The 22,645-nt window shown below is 36.9% G+C and overlaps 1 protein-coding gene across 2 annotated transcripts in view; it reads right to left on the bottom strand.

Moving 5' to 3' along the window:
* Positions 1-8,286: 8,286 nt before the first annotated feature.
* Positions 8,287-22,645, bottom strand: part of FSTL5 (follistatin like 5) — a 930,240-nt gene continuing 915,881 nt past the window's right edge. Inside the window, exon 16 of one of the 2 annotated variants that reach the window (XM_024977492.2) lies at positions 8,287-10,842. In XM_024977492.2, the coding sequence (XP_024833260.1) occupies positions 10,140-10,842 (703 nt within the window). In that variant the 3' untranslated portion in view covers positions 8,287-10,139. The remainder of the gene's footprint in view (positions 10,843-22,645) is intronic. The other variant, NM_001206863.1, reaches the window with a different exon arrangement.

Raw genomic sequence — 22,645 nt, 5'->3', positions numbered from 1 at the left:
TTTGCAAATCATTAAGGTAGGGGAAAGGGATGGTATGGGGAGGGAGGTGGGAGGGGGGTTCAGGATTGGGAACACGTGTACACCCGTCGCGGATTCATGTTGATGTGTGGCAAAACCAATACAATTGAAAAAAAAAAAAGAACAGAGCAACAAATCTGTTCTCTTAAATTCTGACTTTTCTACAGCAGAGTTTAAAGGGACTTACACCTGAAGACTCTTTTAAAACAATAGATTTTAGAGGTAACCAAATAAGAAACAGGTAGTTCCACATGGGTAAGGAGCTAAATCATAGGTCAGTTAATTTTTCAGAAATAACCAGGAAAACTGACACTAAGGAAAACCAGATCATAAAAGACCCTAAGACAGGACTCAAAAGCAACAAAGGGAAAATATTAAATTAATATTAAATTGTTTAATTAAAAATTATGTTGCCCTAAAGCAACAAAGACAAAAATATTTTTTCACACAGTGAAAAGATCATGAAAGGAATTTAAATGTAACCTTAGAAAATAGTCACCCAATTCAAAAATAAGCAGTAAAGTAAAAGAAGAGAATAGAAAGACATGGGGAAACAGTGGAAACAGTGATTGAATTTATTTTTCTGGGCTCCAAAATCACTGTAGATGGTGATTGCAGCCATGAAATTAAAAGATGCTTACTCCTTGGAAGGAAAGTTATGACCAACCTAGACAGCATTTTAAAAAACAGAAACATTACTTTCCCAACAAAGGTCCGTCTAGTCAAGGCTATAGTTTTCCCAGTGGTCATGTATGGATGTGAGAGCTCGATTATAAAGAAAGGTAAGTGCCGAAGAATTGATGCTTTTGAACTGTGGTGTTGGAGAAGACTCTTGAGAGTCCCTTAGACTGCAAGGTGATCCAACCAGTCCATTCTAAAGGAGATCAGTCCTGGGTGTTCACTGGAAGGGCTGATGTTGAAGGTGAAACCCCAATACTTTGGCCACCTGATATGAAGAGCTGACTCATTTGAAATGACCCTGATGCTGGGAAGGATTGGGAGCAAGAGGAGAAGGGGACAGCAGAGGATGAGATGGTTGGATGGCATCACCAACTTGATGGACATGGGTTTGGGTGGACTCCGGGAGTTGGTAATGGACAGGGAGGCCTGGTGTGCTGTGGTCAGGTAGGAAGGGAAAAGATCCAGATACATATTGTTAAAAGGAAACATATTTCAAACTGAAAGATACAAATATAAAATAAGAGGGTGGAAAATATATGCAAATGTATTAAGAAGGCAGCTGGAGACATATGAGAGTTTACTACTATCAGAAAAATGAGAGTTTAGTAAAAAAAAAAAAAAAAAAAAGAAAGAAAGAAAGAAAAGAAAAGATAAAACTTCCTGCAATGTCCCTGTAAGTAGAATTCAGTTCTTTACATGGTCTCCTGACCAGGTTTACCAGGTTTCTGGCCTCTCCCCCAGCATCAGAGCATTCTTTCTGCCTGTGTCTTGAGACACTGAGTGCTTGCTACCCTACATCAGAGTCAGAGGGTCTGCTTTCACTCTTGGAAACAATGAGTTCTTGCCTGTTCCTGGGGGCGAGAAAGATGGCTGCCCCTTCCTTTAGGGGCTTAACATTTGGCTTCCTAGGTATGAAGAGTCTTAGCAAGGGCACAAGGATAGCCCCCCACAGCAGCTGGTCACCTGACTCACAGCACCTCCAGGGAAGCTGCCTCCAGTCTCCTGCCTGCCTCTGACCTTATATGCCATCTGAAACGATACTGAGTGTATGAACTCCTCCTGTGCTTGTGCCCCTGGCCCCAGCCATTCCAAACTCATAAGGTAGCCCCTAGGAGCCTTTAAAAAGTTGTTAAACTTTTTGCTGATTTACTATTGCCTGCTTTCATGTAGACTACCAGGGTTAAATAATTCTTTGTTCCTCATTAGAAATGAGTTTACCTGTTGAACTTGCAAACCTAGCTCTACACTATGCTCAGGCAAAATTTTGATTTTGACAATTTTCCAACTTTTTCTCTTTATTAGAGTGGGAGGGGCTTTCTTTGAAAATTTCTTTTTTTCTAGCAAATGCCAGAAGCTTCATTATTTTTGAATTATGTTGCTTCATTTTCATCTAATAGAATCCATAGATTCTGTGCCTTTCAATTTGATTCCTTTTTTAAAGTCCTGTTTTGAATACTTGTACATGTTTACTAATTTTCTTATTTACATATTTATAGCTGATTTATTTGAAAATTTTATTTCTCAATTTATTTCCAATGAATTTAGAATGTTTTCTATATTATTTTTCTTTATTAAATTTGAGTCTGTAGTTGGTTTTAAAAAGTACTACTAATTGTTAAGAAATGTCAAAGAAGTGATTTTTGGATATATATATAAGTGTGAAAATGAAAAGTAAAAATGTTAGTCGTTCAGTCATGTCTGAAGCTTTGCAACCCATGGACTGTAGCCTGCCAGACTCCTCTGTCAATGGGACTTCCCAAGCAAGAATACTGGAGTGGGTTGCCATTTCCTTCTCCAGGGGATCTTCCTGACTCAAGAATCGAACCTAGGTCTCCTGCATTTTAGGCAGATTCTTTACCATCTGAGCTACCAGGGAAGCCATTATATATATATAGAAAATAGCTTTTTGTATGTATGTAAATATATATTTATATGCATGTGTACATGCATATGTATTCATTAGATGTTCAGTTTGGTTCAGTGTCCGATTCTTTGTGACCCTATGGATTGCAGTACGCCAGGGTTCCCTGTCCATCACCAACTCTCAGAGCTTATTCAAACTCATGTCCATTGAGTTGGTGATGCCATCCAACCGTCTCATCCTCTGTTGTCTGCTTCTCCTCCTGCCTTCAATCATTCCCAGCATCAGGGTCTTTTCAAATGAGTCAGTTCTTCGCATCAGGTGGTCAAAGTATTGGAGTTTCAGCTTCAGCATCAGTCCTTACAATGAATATTCAGGACTGATTTCCTTTAGGATGAACTGTTTGGATCTCCTTGCTGTCCAAGAGACTCTCAAGAGTCTCCTCCAACACCACAGTTCAAAAGCATTAATTCTTTGCTGTTCAGCTTTCTTTATAGTCCAACTCTCACAGCCATACATGACTACAGGAAAAACCAAAGCTTTAACTAGACAGACCTTTGTTGGCAAAGTAATGTCTCTCTTTTTCAGTATGCCATCTAGGTTGTTCATAACTTTTCTTCCAAAGAGCAAGTGTCTTTTAATTTCATGGCTGCAGTCACCATCTGCAGTGATTTTGGAGCCCTCCAAAATAGATGTTAGCATTACATTATTAAGCAGTACTTATTATTCTTTACCATCTGAGCCACCAGCCACCATTGGCAAGCCATCCACTTGCCAATGCAGGAGACACTGGAGGCACAGGTTCAATCCTTGGATCAGGAAGATCCCTTGGAGAAGGAACTAGCAACCCACTCTAGTATTCTTGCCTGGAAAGTCCAAAGGGTTGCAAAGAGTCAGACATGACTGAGCTAGTAACAACACACATTATTGCTACACATACTTGCAAAGCCTTAATCTAGCTGATTTAATAGAGTCTTCAGAGTCAAGACTCACTAGTCTTTTGTTTCTTTGATTTTTCTTACTCCTCTGTCGTTTATATTTTACATGTACATGGATGCTATAGTTAGTAGGTATTGCACAGATTGAAGTTATATCCTCATTTTCAGTTGATTATTTAGAAAACATATATATGGGTGTGTAGAAGAACAAGATTCTGTGACCTAAAATCATTCCACAAACTTATGCTAGATTCTTATGTATGATAAATTATATTTAAATAAATCTTATCCTAGGTTTAAGAGAAACTTCAAAGTACCAACAAGATATGTTTGAATGTTAAAATTTAGTTCTCCAATATTGTCAGATATGCTTCCATTTTTTCATATGCCCAAACTGAGACACACGCACGCACACACCAGTGTGGTTTCTAACTACCACATTATGTGACCCTGCACGATGTGTGGCATATTTCTACCAGGATACAGAAAACAAAATCATTTAATATTTCTGTCAACAATCAGATTTTTTAAACTACATAAAACTAGCATACTATATGTTACTATCCTTAATCTAATTGATATATTTATTTTTGCTCAACCTATAATAATAATTATTTTCCTAAAAGACAATTAATATATCAAGATGTGTATTGATCTAAAGAAAATAATGAATAATACTTTATACCCGAGTTCAGATGTGGCACATTTGTTATACTTTGGTAAGAATTCTGAACAAAGTATAGAACCTTGAATTAGAAGCAAAACTTGTTTGAAAATAGGTGTGCAGGACTTCCCTGGTGGTCCAGAAGTTAAGATTTATGCCTTGAAACACTGGAGTGCAAATTTAATCACTGTCAGCTAGCTAAGACCCCATGTGCCTCCCAGCCAAAAACCCAAAATATAAAACTGAAGCAATATTATAATAAATTCAATTAAGACTTTAAAAATGGTCCACATTAAAGAAATGTTTAAAAAATTAAAGAAAGTAAAGTAGGTAGATAAGCAGAGGTATAGAAGAGTAATTCAATGACTATTCATTTGTAATAGCTATATATTGTCATATATGGAGAGTCCCTTTCATGATTATCATGGGACTTTTCACTTGGACTTTGTAACACTGAAGTATGTAGCTCGAGGTGTAAAAAAACAGTGTGGTTTTTCATGGAAATGCAAAAAGAATTTATACACGTGAATAGGAAGAACAGATTTTAAATTGAAGTAGCAGTATATTCTTTCGATATTGAGACAATTCTGAATCTTCTTGTAAAAGTGGCAAAATGCACATGCAGAGACAGTCTTCAAGACATTTATTAGAACAACATATTTTATTTTTCAGTCTGTTCTTTCTCAGTTTCAGCCAAATTATTCTATGTGCAAAATTTAATTATGAACTTGAACACAAGTCCCAAAACATTGACAATTTTATCATCACTGAAAGCTAGTATAAAAGAAAAATGTTGAAAACTTTTCTAATTCACCAACTGTTAGCTGCACATTACTGTGAAATAGCTGTGTGGCACTCATTATATTCGACAGAGGAAGGGATATTTTGTTGATGAATATTACTGAGAAACTGTGCTTTTCTGTTTACTAATAGGACAATATAATTTATTAAATACAAGCAAACAAACAAAATCATATTCCCATGCTAAGATTTAGCCTTCTAGGAGGATGTGAAAAGGTTACCATGATTCAAGTCTACAATCATGAATTTATATAGCATGATTTTGAAAGCATATTTCTATGCTTGAAGATTCCAAGGAGAGGTAAATGATATTAGAGTGTGATTGGAAGAAAAATGAAAATAGGCTTTTGATAAGATATTGCTTTTTTTTCTTACCTGTTCACACAGGAAGAATAGCTAAATGGTAGATGCATGGACAAGTGACATTAGAAGTGACCTCTTATGAGTTCTTAGGGTTGTGACATTTGGGGTGTACATTTCATGTTATTTTAGAGTCATGTTAATTTTCATGATAGTCATATTGTTCTTGAATTTTTTTTCACTTTTAAAATTTGCGTAATATGATAAGCTGTCAAATATGATTAAGCATATTGTTTCATTCTGTAAAATCTGAAATACTTAATGTAAAATCCAGTCAAGTTCACTTATTGTTTTAAAAGAAAACCCTCTGAAGACCTTTTGAGTGGGAGTCTTAAAGGTGCCAAGATTCTAAAATTATACTTTTTAAAAAACACTTCTATTTTACTTTTATATTACTAGACAGACAATGGAATAATGCCTGAAAATTGTATTAGTTTGCTATAATACATGATGACACTACTCTGGAAATATATTCCATGTCCATCATTCTTATTTGTCTTTTATCTAAGCCCTCCTTCTCTCTCCCAATCTTCTTTTCTTTCATGGCTCTCATATTTTTACCACTGGTGTCGTAATTGAGACCTGCTGATTTGTCTCTTTTTATCACCCATATTTATTCAGTTGCCATCTCAAGCATGTTTCCTTAACACACCCTGTCTTATATGCATGCTTGTGTGCTAAGTAGCTTCAGTTATGTGTGACTCTTTGTGATCTTACGGACTGTGGACTGCCAGGCTCTTCTGTCCACAGAATTTTCCCAGCAAGAATACTGGAGTGACTTGCCATGCCCTCCTCCAGGGGATCTTCTAGACCCAAAGATCGAACCTGCAACTTCTGCATTGGCAGGCAAGTTTTTTTTACCATTAGCACCGTGTGGGAAACTGATTTTTCTCTTTTTATCATCCATATTTATTCAGTTGCCCTTTCAAGTATATTTCCTTAACATGCCTTATCTTCAATTCAGTTCAGTTGCATAGTTATGTTCAACTCTTTGCGACTGCATGGACTGCAGCATGCCAGGCTTTCCTGTCCGTCATCAACTCCCAGAGCTTGATCAAACTCATGTCCATGAAGTCAGTGATGCGATCCAACCATCTCATCCTCTGTTGTCCCCTTCTCCTCCTGCCTTCAATCTTTCCCAGCACCAGGGTCTTTTCCAATGAGTTAGTTCTTCCCATCAGGTGGCCAAAGTATTGAAGCTTCAGCTTCAGCATCAGTCTTTCCAATGAATATTCCAGACTGATTTCCTTTAGGATTGACTGGTTGGATTTCCTTGCAGTCCAAGGGACTCTACAGTCTTCTTCAACAGCACAGTTCAAAAGAATCAATTCTTCAGTGCTCAGCTTTCTTTAGGGTCCAACTCTCACATCCATACATAAATACTGGAAAAACCATAGCTTTGACTAGATGGACTTTTGTTGGCAAAGTAATGTCTCTGCTTTTTAATAAGCTGTCTAGGCTTGTCACAGTTTTTCTTCAAAGGAGCAAGTGTCTTTTATTTTCATGGCTGTAGTCACCCTCTGCAGTGATTTTGGAGCCCAAGAAAATAAAGTCTCTCACTGTTTTCATTGCTTCCCCATCTATTTGCTGTGATGTGATAGGACAAGATGCCAAGGTCTTAGTTTTCTTAAGGTTGAGTTTTAATGTTGAGTTTCATCTTGTATATTATAGATCATAAACTTCCATTTTCTGCAGTAGCCTCCCAACTGATACCAGTTTCTCCAATTTCCTCTCAAATCTTCGTTATATTAGAAAATAAAAAATGTTAAAAGTGTTTTCATTGTTCTTTCTCCTTTTAAAAATTAGTCTTGAGTTCCTACTCTCTGGATTAAGTCTAGACTCTTTCAATTTGTTTCATTCTTCACTTCATGCTCAGTTGCTTCAGTCATGTCCGACTCTTTGCAACTTCTGTCTGTGGTATTCTCCAGGCAAGAATACTGGCATGGGTTGCTATGCCTTTCCCCAGGGGATCTTCCCAACCCAGAAATTAAAACCGTGGGGTCCTGTGTCTCCTGCACTGAAGGCAGATTCTATACTTACTGAGCCACCTGGGAAGCCCTATTCTTCACTTCCCTCCCTCCAAAATCTGATCATAATCCATTTTTCATGAATTACCACCTTCTTTACATAAATATTAACTTTTTCTAGTCAATTTTGCTCAAAGACCTTCCCATGTTCTATTTCCATTCTTGGTTTCACACCTTTTCTTACTTCATGCCTATTATGGTTATCACACAATTATTACCAGATAATTTGCAGCAAAATTATGTCATATTTTTTTGGCTACCTTGTTGCTGTTTTATCCTGTCTGTTAAAAATCTATTCTTTTTAGAGAGCAGTGATGTCATCTTTTATTCTAGTTTTTCTTCATGTTCAGTTTTCACACATACCCAGTTATTGATGAGATCATTATATTCAATACATGTTTATCAAGATGTGTATAGAGCAATGCTGATGCCCTGTATGCCGGCTCTTACTTTTTCTCTCTACCACTGAAGAAAGAAATATCTATCTTAGAAAATATAGTATTGCATTTCCTTATTTTTTTTAAAGTATCACAAATGTCAATATTTTAAACATTACACTGTTCAAAAGGGGGGCTTAGTATTTGTGTGGTTAATAGTGTAAGAATGTGGGGAAAAGGGGATTTAAGTCTATGTTTATGTTCCATTCTGATATTCATTCATTCCTTTAATACACAAGAAGGGATTATAATGAAATAGACATCTTAAAAGGATAAATATCTTGCTTTACATATGAATATGAAGTGACAGAGCCACTTAGAATTGATATAATGAAGCTAAGTTGTCTTTCCTTGATTGGTCTCACTTTACCTGCCTTCTACCCCATCCCATCACTTTCAAAACAATGGGGACATAAACCAGTCTGTGTTTGAAGCACTGGGAGGAAAAATAAAACAAACATGGGTATTCACATTAAAACACTGACTGAACTCTCAAGGGTTAAAATGTAAGAGGTTTATTCTCTTTTATCAAGCAGTGTCTACAGACAAAGCAGCCACATGGTGTCAGCTACCAAAGAAGGGTGTATGAGACAGACTTAGGTTAAATCATTAGGTCACAGCCACTTTATGTGGTTCATGTTCACAAAGAAGAAAATTGCTAAAAAGGAAAGCAGGTAAGTAGAAACATAAGCTAACTTCTGTTGTCCATTAAATCTGCCTCCCATAATGTTTCCTTAAGCTAAGAATAAATCTACTGTTATCACATAGTTCAGGATGCTATATATACATAAGATAGTACACACTATAAAATTTCAGGTTTCTAAGCAGTTTTACACAATTAAGCTTGAGTAAAATTTGTATTTAAAAAAGACATTATTGGATTACCTTCAGGAAATGGAGGTCATTTCAACAGTACATTAGCATTTTTAGCAACAATAAAACAAAAATATAATAAGTAAAAAGATTCTCCAAACAACGTAAGCTTTTACTTTAAGCCTGGATAATAATCTGCTTATTTCAATAAACCAAGTTACTAGTTTTAATGCACTTCTACTGGCCTTTTATTTGCCCTGGAAAATGAAAGCAATGATTTTTACTTCTATGCAGTGTCTCAAATAAGAGGATTAGTTAGGTTTTGAACTTTGACACACAGTGAGAGAGTTGTTTAAGGATTACATAGGAGTTAAGCAGAAGTCATTTGGGAAAGTTATTAAGGAATGAGTCCTTTGATGGATTATATTTAAATAGCAAAGGCGATAGAGAAGTACATCTTTTCTCACCACTGTGGTGCTACCCCCTAATTCCCAATTTCTGTTACTAATTGTCCTAAACCGCTAATACTCATCAGTTCTCTAGTCAGTTTTTTTTCTCTCTGTTGTTAATTTCCCTAAATGTGGTTTACTCTAAGCAGACACAAATAATGCTTCTATTTTGGAAATAAAAGTTCCTGCTAATGCAACACTGGACTACATCATAAGAAACAAAAAAGTCTATTCCACTAATAAGAGATATTTGTAAGCAGTTGACATCCCAGACAAACTTGCATTAAAAATATAATGCACTCTCGTGATTGAAAGCAAAATGAGTCACGAATACACTGCAAACATATTACCATAATTATTTTCCTCCCTTCCTCCCCATTTTCCATAGCATGCTGCAGATTATACAGTGAGTGTCAAATAGAATTTGTCACCTGTGTACAGCCTAAGGACAGTTTATGTCTTCAAATGATATTTCATTGAGGGTTAGACAAATGACTGAAGGCTGGGTTTGGTGCAAAAGATGTTCAACTTTTCTCTTTAAATGACAAGAAATTTATAGTGATGAGAGTGGTCCGTATGCAGCTTTTAGCCTTCCTTTTCCTCTTGTGACATTCCTTTCAAGGCACGAAAGATTAGAAACAGTGGATGGGACAGAATATTTTGAATTAAGAATTTTAAGGTTCTACAACATCTTTTATTTCTGGTTTAAGCATACTAAAAGGACAGAAAAAAAAATAGACTAATAACCCTCAAGATGAAATGGTGTTTAGAATTCATTGGAAATTCCCTGCAGTTGAGTTATTTTTAATTATTTAAATTCCTATTCTATTGGAAAAAAACATAACAGTTGATTTGGTTCTTATAATTTAAATAGTTTCTCATTAAATACTGTGTTAACTATTTCTAATCAACCAATATTAATAATTGTGTATGTCTTTGTTTAAAAAAAAAAAAACTATTTTATTTGGGCCATCCAAATAACTGATGTTTGGCTAGGATACAAACTTAGAAAGTTAAACTGTAAATTTAAATAATGGATTAGTGCAGTGTATTGGAAAACTCTTGATTTAATAATTATTTAACAGGGCTTCTAGGCTTCTCCAACCCAGATGACTGTGTTTCCCTTCTCAACTTCAGTGATCTCACAGTTTAATTTATTGAGTCGTCCATCAAGTATAAAGAGAGAGTCCTTGGAAGGAGTCATCAGGTATTGACCAAACAAGCCACTGTCCTGGATTTGTCTGTTCTTCAGGTTCCAAGGCCATTCTTCTGCCTTGAGTGGTTCCTTAAGGCTTTTTATCATCTTAACCTTCCCGGAGGCAAGCTCCACAAAGAGCACATCTGTCTGTGTGCTTGAACTACCATAAATGTTGTACTGATGGGCTTCCGTAAAGGATGGCTGAAAGGCCAGGTCAGATATGTGCAGATTAGTGTGAATATCAAAAGCCTCCTGTATTTCTCCTCTGATGGTGATGTACTGGACCCTCACAAGACCTTTCACGTCACTGATGGTGACAAGATAGTGTCCATCTGGAGAGACGTATGGAGTGCCCGTCACGTCACTGTTGAACCCAATGACTGAGTCGGTGACACCGTCCACCAAGAGCTGTGGGGGAGCTGCCCCAGTGCTGTCGGGTTTGCAGCCAATGAAGTAATATCCTCCCAAGTGTGTGTATGCTAGTGACTGCGGGATGCATTGATAGTCCTTCAAATTAATAGTCTTGATGTATGACATGGTTTCAAGATCAATCTTTTGTAGTGCAGCTTCATCTTTATGAAGAATAAATCCAAACCTGCAAAAATGAAAATCAAAGTTAGACAGGAAACTCCAAAGGGATGAAGGAAATGCACTATGGGCAGGTGAAAAGAGGACTCAGAGCCTGGGCACTAGTTATCAGGTTGTGCAGGAACTGGTGGCTGAATCTTGTTAGAGTCTGCTTTAAATCCCACTGCCCTCCTCCTTCCTTAGGTTGTCCTTTCATTAAAGCCAAACATTTATAACTCATGCTATAGAAAGCAAAATAATTAAAAGCGATGTATCTAGTTAACTGGAGCAACACACTTTACTTTTATCATCAAGGGCCAAAAAGTAGACATATTTTGCATGTCTCAAAACCCACTGATATTGAATCAACTTAGTTAATGTCTAGGAAAATGAGAAAGAATAAAAACCTTGAGTATACATCTTTTCCACTCACTTCATTGACGTCTTATATTGCTTGTGATAACCAAATAAATTTGATACTCATCATTGTTTAGATAAGTATTCATATTTTTCTCATTTTAAGCTTTTTCACCTTAATAGATGTAGATTTAGGGACTATAGAACTATTAGACTTCTATTTATTGCATTTTAGGATCACCTTAACTACCTTTACAATTTTAACATTTATTTTATTATGTTCTAAATCCAAGTTAAAGTTTCATCCTTGCCATGCTAATACTGTTATAATTATTAATGATACACCTGTGTTGTATTAATCATTTTATATTGAATAATGATGAACTTTGGATATTTATGGCATTTTTCTATTAAATTTAATTTAAAAATAAATATGTTTTAAAATATATTTTGGTGATCTCTTTGATTACTTCAATTATTTTTGTCCTGAATGCTAGCTATAGATGATCAGAAGTCCCTGTGAAATGGAGAAGTCAATTTTGTGGGGTTTTGCTTGTTTGGGGGTGAATATATATGGAAACCCTTATGTATAACATGGGTGACTTCCTAGCAAAAATAAGATAAAATGAGATAGAAACTACTTTACAAAGTTACACCCAAAATGCATAAAGCCCAACAGAATTGGAAGGGACTTTTATTTTTTTTAATAATATTGATTAAAGCACTTTCTAATATTTCCAAAATTTCCTTAAAAATAAATATGAGAGAGGTATTCTTAACTGACTTTGCTCCTAAATGAAAAAAATAAGATTAAGATGACTTTACTATGAGTATAAAACAAAAGGCTTCTCATGTGGTTCAGTGGTAAAGCAGGAGATGCAGGTTCAATCCCTGAATCAGGAAGATCTCCTGGAGAAGGGAATGACAATTCCACTCTAGTATTCTTGCCTGAGAAATCCTGTGGACAGAGGAGCCTGGTAGGCTACAGTCCATGCGTTGCAAAAAGAGTTCAGTTCAGTTCAGTTCAGTCGCTCAGTCATGTCTGTCTCTGCAACCCCATGAACTGCAGCACACCAGGCCTCCCTGTCCATCACCAACTCCCAGAGTTAACCCAAACTCATGCCCATCAAGTTGGTGATGTCATCCAGCTATCTCATCCTCTGTTGTCCCCTTCCCCTCCTGCCCCCAATCCCTCCCAGCATCAGAATCTTTTCCAATGAGTCAACTCTTCGCATGAGGTGGCCAAAGTATTGGAGTTTCAGCTTCAGCATCAGTCCTTCCAAAGAACACCCAGGACTGATCTTTTTCAGAATGGACTGGTTGGATCTCCTTGCAGTCCAAGGGACTCTCAAGAGACTTCTCCAACACCACAGTTCAAAAGCATCAATTCTTCAGCGCTCAGCTTTCTTCACAGTCCAACTCTCACATCCATACATGACCACTGGAAAAACCATAGCCTTGACTAGACGGACCTTTGTTGGCAAAGTAACGTCTCTGCTTTTAAATATGCTGTCTAGGTTGATCATAACCTTCCTTCCAAAGAGTAAGCGTCTTTTAATTTCATGGCTGCAGTCACCATCTGCAGTGATTTTGGAGCCCAAAAAAATAAAGTCTGATACTGTTTCCACTGTGTCCCCATCTATTTCCCATGAAGCAATGGGACCAGATGCCATGATCTTAGTTTTCTGAATGTTGAGCTTTAAGCCAACTTTTTCACTCTCCACTTTCACTTTCATCAAGAGGCTTTTGAGTTCCTCTTCACTTTCTGCCATAAGGGTGATCTGACACCACCCTTATGGCAAAAAGAGTTAGACACTACTTAGAGACAAAACAGTAACTACAATTAAAACAAAAAAACTCTAAAAATGGCCCATTTTATTCTTGTCACCTAGAAAATTTATTTTCCGTATACTATTTCTTAAAAAATTTATTTTTTGTAAATATCTACACACATAATATAGAAATATATGGATACATAATATAGAAATACATTCAGGATAATAGCACCTTAAAATTTCAATATAAGCATGTGACAAGCTCAAAATATGAATAAACACAGACCTTTAACATCATAGAATAAAACGAAATAAATGTTCTTAAAAAATCAGTCATAACGATGGAAGTTATGAAGTGCATAAGCACAAATATTTTACTAAAACAGAGATAAGATTGTAACTGCTAGTATCGCTGATCCTGTTCATGAATGAGGCCAGTTGTCTTGCTGTTCACTGAACTCACTGTTCACTGAACCCATGGTAGGCAAGGGGCAAGCTAAGAGGCTAGAAGAAAATGCGAGGAGCCATAGGAGCTGCAGACTCCTTATTCTCGCCTCACTGGCGCAGCAGCCATAGCCACAGACACAGTGTATTCTCTCCTCTGTTATTGACTCAAGGGATACAGCCATGATTGGCAGTAATGCCGCTGCTTTTTAGTTGGAACTCATATCACAAGTAGTCCACATCTTAGTAAGTACCTGGTAATGTGCATGTGCAGGGCTGTAAGTGATCCCAGCTGTTACATAATCATGATTTATAAAACGTGGGACAAAAGCAAGATGCCCTGGGGTAAGAAAGCCTGACCATGCCATCTTGGCTAATATGCTCTTTCCCTACATTGCTTCTATGTTACTACATTTCATAGAGTTAGGAAACTATGCAATAATTTTAGAAATATTTGAAGATTTGTGAGAGACTATTTGTTGCCTTTGGAGAGAGCATGACTTTTTCTACACAAAAGAAGAGCTACCATGTATAACTACTTTAAAAAGATTTCTTAAACATTTATTGAATGATTACTAAATAGAAAGCACTAGAAATATACTGGAGGTGAATATAACTCACCTTGCTTCCAAAGAGTCTAGAAATTTTAATGGATTAATGAAATTAAGTGATTAATGCTTAATTATAATATTCTGAAGTATTATTACTTGGTAACTATTACTTTTTCTATATATACTTGAAATGGAATAAAGTAATCATTTTGAAATAATATTTGTAGAATATTTCAGAATGACATGCACAATTTCTTATTAATTTCCTGGATCTTTATCTTGTCTTGTGTCAGTAATATTTGGGTCACTGTTCTTTCAGTAAACGAAGCTCGTACCATACTAGTCGGGATACAATTTCAGTTTTGATTACAATGATATGAAGACACCTATATGATGTTAGCAATCACTTCCAAATGTTCCCATCAAAACATGAATACCTGGTATAGGTTTTAAGTACTTTGTTGTTGTTCATCCAACTGTCTACAACCACACGGAGAGGCGCATCAGTCTCCTCTGTCCCCCACTATCTCCAAGAGTTTGCTCAAACTCATGTCCTTTGAGCTTGTGGTGCTATCTAACCATCATATTGTCTATCACCCACTTCTCCTTTTGCCTTCAATCTTTCCCAGCATCAGGGTTTTTTCCAATGAGTTAGCTCTTCGCCTCAGGTGACCTAAGTATTTGAGCTTCAGCTTCAGCATCAGTCCTTCGAATGAATATTCAGGGAATATTTATTTCATTTAGGATTGATTGGTTTGAACTCCTTGTAGTGCAAAGGACTCTCAAGAGTCTTCTCCAGAACCAGTTTGAAAGCAGAAATTCTTCTGTGCTCAGCCTTCTTTATGAACCAACTCTCGGATCTGTACATGACTACTCGAAAAACCATGGCTTTGAATATACGGAATTTGTGGGCAAAGTAGTGTCTCTGCTACCTGAATACTACCTGAATGCTAAAGAATTTAAAAACTCTCAAAATAAAAACCAAGTCCAACTATTTTTGTGTTATCAGCATCAAAAATACCATAAAATTTTAAATATAAATAATTTGGCTTACTTATACTTGTCTTAATAAATAATGGACTTGGGATATTGAAAAGAGGTGTGTTTCTATTCATTAACAGTGATAAAGGATATGTAAGTATGAAGATGTATACCTGTGTCTGGTATCTTTTATGAATTTGTTAATTATTATGGAAGATACTGTCTCTTTTCTGTTCTATATGATGCATGTGCTCAGAGGCAAAATCAGTAATTTTCACATTTAATAAAAGCCATAAACAATCAAGACTTGGCATTTCAGTTCTCTTAACTTTGTGTCTTCTGTTCCCTTTGGGCAATGTTATTTGACTGCTAAAGAAGAAGGAAGAGACAAGCTCTAACTACCTTGAACTAGTTTCACTCTGATACTGAAGGATGCACTCAAGTTTTCTGTGATACAATCCAGCCTCTTTTGGAGGTAATTAAAATTTTTAAAAATGGTTCAGTTAAAAATGCAAAAGCCCCTTGTAGGGTGATAAAATTACATTCCTTTTGGCATCCACGTTGTATGCTTCTTCAGGACTACAGATCTAGCTGCATAAGCAGATGCATTGAGAAAGCCTTCAATTTTTCACTACTGATTTATTGGGTAGGAAGTAGTGTCTCTAATTCAAAATTTCCCCCTAGTACAGATTGATATTCTGAAGTCTCCCACTGTTCATTAGTCTGTGATTATTATTTACAAGTCTCTTAACTGTCACGTCTACTTAATACCATAAAATTCTGCATAGTACTAGGCCTAATAGTTTGTCTAATATTTGTCAGAATGTCTATAGGAAGTTGCAGACTATGAGAAATGAGAGTTAAAACTTACTCTTGTGATCACTTTGTTTATTAGGGAAATATAGCAATTAGGAAAGTTGGACCTCTCAGCACGGCATTGTGTGGATTTGATGTCAGATTTGTTGAAGAGGGTGACAGTCTTTTCTTCTTTCCCAAATTATTTTGTTTTTCTGAGTGTTTAATCAATTTAGTTCATTATAAAGTTTATAGAAAGATTCAAGTTTAATTACTGCTTTTATGCTTTAAAGTGAGGTTTTGAGGTGATTCATGTTCAGAGAACTTGTTTTGGATGAAGTAAAGATTTTCAATATGGGCTGATTTAGTTTCATGACCAAGTTTTTCAACAGAATGGATATATGACCTTACATGAAGTCCTTGACTTCCACAAGTTTCAATTTCCTCATCAGCAGGAAGAGAATAAAAGTAACTTGTTTTGAGAATGAGAATAAATGTATGTTTATTACCAGGAAAATAGTACATTCTCAAGAAACAGAATTTGTCCATTTTTTATATCTTAAGTAATAAGAGTGTTAAGAGTCTCAGTAGGGGTCCCCAAAGGACAGGAGGAAATAAATCTCAAGGGGTAGATTTTTTTCCCTTATCTGTTGACGACACCTTGTTCCCCTAGCTTAAACTTTTCTCAAACCTTGAACTAACTGATGCGTTTTTCTTATGGAAATGTTCTTCTTAAGCTATGTTAATGAAACCATGTATTTGCTTTGAAAGTTGCCTTTCTTCAAATTGGTACCACCTAATATATTTTTCTTTTCTCAAACCTTGGGCTGACAATGGCTCAGTTCAGTTCAGTTCAATTCAGTCACTCAGTCATGTTGGACCCTTTGCTACCCCATGAACTGCAGCACGCCAGGCTTTCCTGTCCATCACCAACTCCCGGAGCTTACTCAAACTTATATCCTTCAAGTCAGTAATGCCATCCAACCATCTCATCCTCTGTCATCCCCTTCTCCTCCCGCCTTCAATCTTTCCCAGCATCAGACTCCTAATAAAAAAGACTCCTAATAAAGAGTCTTTTCAAATGAGTCAGTTCTTCCCATTAGGTGGCCAAGGTACTGGAATTTCAATTTCAGCATCAGTCCTTCCAATGAATATTCAGGACTGATCTCCTTTAGGATGGACTGGTTGGATCTCCCTGCAGTCCAAGGGACTCTCAAGAGTCTTCTTCAACACCACATTTCAAAAGCATCAATTCTTCGGTGTTTAGTTTTCTTTGTAGTCCAACTCTCACAGCCATACATGATTACTGGAAAAACCATAGCTTTGACTAGATGGACTTTTGTTGGCAAAGTAGTGTCTCTGCTTTTTAATATGCTGTCTAGGTTGGCCATAGCTTTTCTTTCAAGGAGCAAACATCTTTTAATTTCATGGCTGCAGTCACCATCTGCAGTAATTTTGGAGCCCAAAACAATAAAGTCTGCCACTGTTTCCATTATTTCCCCATCTATTTGCCATGAAGTGATGGGACCAGATGCCATGATCTTAGTTTTCTGAATGTTGAGTTTTAAGCCAACTTTTTCACTCTCCTCTTTCACACTCATCAAGAGACTCTAAAAGATAATGGCTCAACAAACCAGTATTCATGTCAATTATCTTATGGCCTGGGATGACACACCTGGTGCCATTTTATCTCATAAATGCACATTGTGGGAGAGGGGCCTGGTGAAACTCCCTTAGCCTGGAGGTGTCTCTCTTATCTGATTATCAGCTCTCACTACCAGACATAAAATGCCTTGCTAAAAACTTACAAGCAGGCATTCTTTCTGTCCCCTTTTGAGGTCTGTGTCAAAAGCTTTCTGTACCTCTATTATACTTTAATAAAACTTGGCTACACAAAAACTCTGAGTAGTCAAGACTCGTCTCTGTCCCGAGATCGAAATCCTCTCTTCTTGAACTCACAAATCCTGGTGTAGCACACAGCTTGCAACTGCAACCTTTCAGTAGCATAATTTTCCCTTTGACATCAAATATAATCTTTCTTATGGCATAATAGATTTCAGAATAGATTTTCCATAGATGGAAAAATAAGAACAAATGTCAGTTTTTTCTATGTAACCAGTATTCCCACAATGTTAAAAATAAGCATGCACTGTTACCCAAATTCAGAGAAGTCAATGGCACCCCACTCCATCCAGTACTCTTGCCTGGAAAATCCCATAGACGGAGGAGCCTGGTAGGTGGCAGTCCATGGGGTCGCACAGATTCGGACACTACTGAGCAACTTCCCTTTCACTTTTCACTTTCATGCATTGGAGAAGGAAATGGCAACCCACTCCAGTGTTCTTGCCTGGAGATCCCAGGGACAGGGAAGCCTGGTATCTGTCTGCTGCTGTCTATGGGGTCACACAGAGTCAGACACGACTGAATTGACTTAGTAGCAGCAGCAGTTACCCAAATATGATGAGATTTCTCCATTTGTGAATTCAACAGAGATCATTTTAATAATAGAAATTCACATTTTTCTTCTTGCCCTCCCTTGTATCAACAGGATTCATGCCCAGTCCACACCTCACCCAATCACCAAATAGTCCACTTGATCAGGAACAAGGGCAGCCTACCTCACATCACCATCTTTTAGAGTTGTTGTTTCAGTTCTTAGGGAGGGGGTGAAACAGATGGCCATGGAATACTGGTGACTTTGAACTCTGCACAGATGAAGGGGTTTGAAATTGATACCTCAAGGACTTTCACTAAAAACACCAGAAAATTTTGTGGCTGACTTTAGGACCTGGATCTTTAAGAAGATGGAGAGTTTATGTCATGACAATTCAGGAGCCTTGCAGAGGAAGTGATTTGGCAGAGAGAGGAAAAGAATAGATACTTAGAGAGAAACATGATTGAAACATCATGAACCCTAATAAAGAGCAGCTGAACAAAGACCTCCAGATCCCACAAGACCAGGATATAGGTCTTGCATTTGTATAATGAATTATTTCCCCACATCTTTCACTAGACAGTCCCCAAATGAGTCTGATCACATAGAATCTCACAAAGCTGTTTTTAAGTCACTCACTCTACAGCATCTGCAATGTTATTCTGCTCCTGTTCTGCTTTCAAATCCATCACCTCAGATGCTACTGAAGGAATCTCATAATTGCAGCTAATGACTTGTATTAATTTGCCATATGGTCAGTCCCAAGAGCAACGATATTCCAAAACTTAGAGTAAAAGTTACTCCAAAGATTTGCAGAAAAACAATTATTTTATCTCCTGAGTTTTCATTTAGGGTTGCCTCTTACCAGAGTCCATGCATATTCCCACCTGGACAGTTCTGTTTAAAGCTGACTTCTAATATTAAATCTGACTTCTGGTCACTAAGAACCAGTCCCCATCTTAGAAGCTGGGGAAGTGTTTCTTTATTTAAAAAAATATATATATATATTGGAGTATAGTTGATTTCCAATGTTGTGCTAGTTTCTACTGTACAGCAAAATGAATCAATTATACATATAGCCACTTTTTTTAAGAGTTGTTTCTCCCATATAGGCCATTACAGAGTTTTGAGTAGATGTCTCTGTGCTATACAGCATGTTCTTATGAGTTATTCACTTTATATATAGTAGTATGTATATGTCAGTCCCAATCTCTACATTTGTCCCTCCACTTTTCTTCCCTGGTAACCATTAGTTTGCATTTTACATCTGTCTCTGTTTGTTTTGTAAATAACTTCACTTTTACACCTTTATTTATTTTATATTCCACATATAAGCAATGTCATATCATATGTATCTTTATGTGTCCAACTTACTTCATTCAGTAGGGTAATCTTTAGGCCCAAAAGTTTGTTCTTTTTACGACTAATAGCCAAAGAATTGATACTTTTGAACTGTGGTGTTGGAGAAGACTCTTGAGAGTCCCTTGGACTGCTAGGAGATCCAACCAGTCCATTCTAAAGGAGATCAGCCCTGGGTGTTCTTTGGAAGGAATGATGCTAAAGCTGAAACTCCAGTACTTTGGCCACCTCATGCAGAGTTGACCCATTGGAAAAGACTCTGATGCTGGGAGGGATTGGGGGCAGGAGGAGAAGGGGATGACAGAGGATGAGATGGCTGGATGGCATCACTGACTTGATGGACGTGAGTCTGAGTGAACTCCGGGAGTTGGTGATGGACAGGGAGGCCTGGCGTGCTGCGATTCATGGGGTTGCAAAGAATCAGACACGACTGAGCGAGTGAACTGAATATTCTATTGTATATATTATAGCACATCTTCTTTACCCACTCGTTTGTTGATGGACAGGGATTCCCTGGTGACTCAGATGGTAAGGAATCTGCCTGCAATGCAGGAGACCCAAGTTCGATCCCTGGGTCAGGAAGACCCCCTGGAGAAGGAAATGGCAACCCACTCCAGTATTCTTGCCTGGAAAATCCCATGGATGGAGGAGCCTGGCAGGCTGCAGTCCATGGGGTCACAAAGAGTTGGACATGGCTAGGCGACTTCACTTTCATTTTTGGTGATGGATATTTAGGTTACTTCCATATCATGGCTATCGTAAACAGTGCTGCAATGGCTTTGGTGTGCATGTATTAATATCTTTTTGAACCATGATTTTTTTTCTGTTCCCACAGATTTCGCAGTCTTTCTGATTCACCCTCTCCTTTGCTATATGATCTCCTTCCTCAAACCCTGTCATCTGCACCTCTACATATTTTAGAACAATCTTTTTCTGTATATCAATGGATGCAAATGGGGAGCAGTAAGTGGAGACTGAGTGTATTTGAGGTTTTATTTAGCCAGATACTACACCTTATTCATTAAAAAAAATGCTGCAATCCACATATAAATAAAAGCATTTCCCCAAACTTTTCTGATGTCTCAATTTTAGAAACTATATTGTTTGAATTGTATGGAAAACATATGCTCAAGTAAATAATTAGTACTTCGTAAAATGCAGGATTAGTAGTATCTTGTTTTTCTAATTGGATGATACGTATCTCGCTTTTCCAACTGGAAGGTAAGAAATGTTTAACAGATAAGGAACTAAAAGTCCCTCTCCTTGTAATGGGCTTCCCCTGTGGCTCAGTTGGTAAAGAATTTGCCTGCAATGTGGGAGACCCAGGTTCAATCCCTGGGTCAGGAATGGAGAAGGGAATGGCAACCCACTTCATATTCTTGCCTGGAGAATCTGATGGATAGAGGAGCCTGGAGGGCTAGAGTCCACAGAGTCACAAAGAGTCCGACATGACTAAGTGACTAACATACACACTCCTTGTAATTAATATATAGCTCCACATACACAATGTGCTGTTGAAATAGCATCCTCCATTGCGTTACAGTTAGCACAGAGTTTTCATGGACACACACCATAAATCTGACATGAGCCATCATTCACTAGTTTATGAATTCTTTTATATTTTCTTGTTTTCTATTATCCCAGACTGACCCTTGTAAGAAAAGATTGAATGTTGTTGCTACTCAAGTACCAGAGGATTTAGTTTTTATCTGAACTTCACATAAATAGCTCAATAAACTATACCTGTTTATAAACAGTGGTCGTATTCGCATTGGGAAGAAGGGAAGCATAGAGAAATAGAATTGACACATTTAGTAGAGATTTATAACAAGAGCAAGGACAGTCTCTGAATTATCCTAAAGCTTAGAAGTGTTTGACAAATGATAATATTTTGATGTTTTCTGTTTTCAACACACAGGTTGAAAAGCTGTAAAATGAACACGAGGATGCCCTCCTGCCTGCCTTTTATAAGCATATTTTAGAAATTCTGTGTTAAATATTTTAAGTACATCACCTCTCCCTTTCATTTTTTTTCTTAAAAAGAAGTAAAATGTATATATGAATATGAAATCTAATATTGTCTTTCCTTCTCTCATATCTTATTTTTCTGTGGTGATGAGAATTTGATTCTTCTAGAAAAAACTGACATGTAAATATATAACTTAATTTCGCTATATTGAGAATGTCTAATTTCTTGACAGAATTAACACAGTATCTGAAGGTCCATAACTTCTAGTGAGTAACCATGGCATACAAAAAAAAAAAAAAAAATCAGATTCTGGCTAAATGTTGAATCTAGTCGAATATAAAACATACACAGGCTGTGAATCTATGGTCTCTAAACCAGCCTAAAAGCATACCTTATATCCAGCAAATAAAAAGTAGACCAAAGAAATCCTTCACTTTGAAAAAAAAAAAATAAAAGAATTCTGTGCACACCACATGCACTATAGACCAGAGTTCGAATATCTAAATTATCCACCATATTTTGAAGAGCTTAAGAGCTTAGAGGGAAACATAACAACTATGGCCTAATATGGCATTTTTAAAGACTGGTTGCTCTCCCCAATTTGATTTTGGAAAACAACAAGAAAATCTGAAAAGAGCAACCTCTCTGACTTTACCTGTTCTTCTGTGTGTGTTTCATGCAAAAGTTAGTAAATGGATCAGAGGTGATATACCAGAAGTGGAGTTAGTAATTAGCAGAGTGAGAAATAATTTCTAAGCATAGAGTGGATACTAGAATAAGTAGATAAAACAAAGGCAAAAAACAAATTAAAATCTTTCTAGTCAATTAAAAATATTACCAAAATGTCTACTGTATACCTGTAAAACAGAAAAGGACGTGAAAAAAAAAATTCCATGAGGAACCATGTTTGGCATGGTTTGGGATCTGGAGACGATGTGATCACATCCAGTAATTATTCACAACCTACTGTATGTAGCACACTTTATAAAACCTTAGGAAGAAAAAGGAGAGGGAATAAATGGTTTCTCTCTTTAAGGTAATTATCCTTAAGGTCAAGCAGTGGGATGCTTTTAATTGTGTGCCTTGACTTGCAAAGTGTATTTAGGGAAACGCTTCAGAGAATAGATGGCTGTAGCTACATTCCTGTAACAGTTATTAGCTTGTAT

Source organism: Bos taurus, chromosome 17 (genome assembly GCF_002263795.3).
Source record: "Bos taurus isolate L1 Dominette 01449 registration number 42190680 breed Hereford chromosome 17, ARS-UCD2.0, whole genome shotgun sequence".
Classification (NCBI taxonomy): domain Eukaryota; kingdom Metazoa; phylum Chordata; class Mammalia; order Artiodactyla; family Bovidae; genus Bos; species Bos taurus.
Note: the sequence above shows the minus strand (reverse complement) of the source record. Positions and strands in the feature narration are given on the sequence as shown.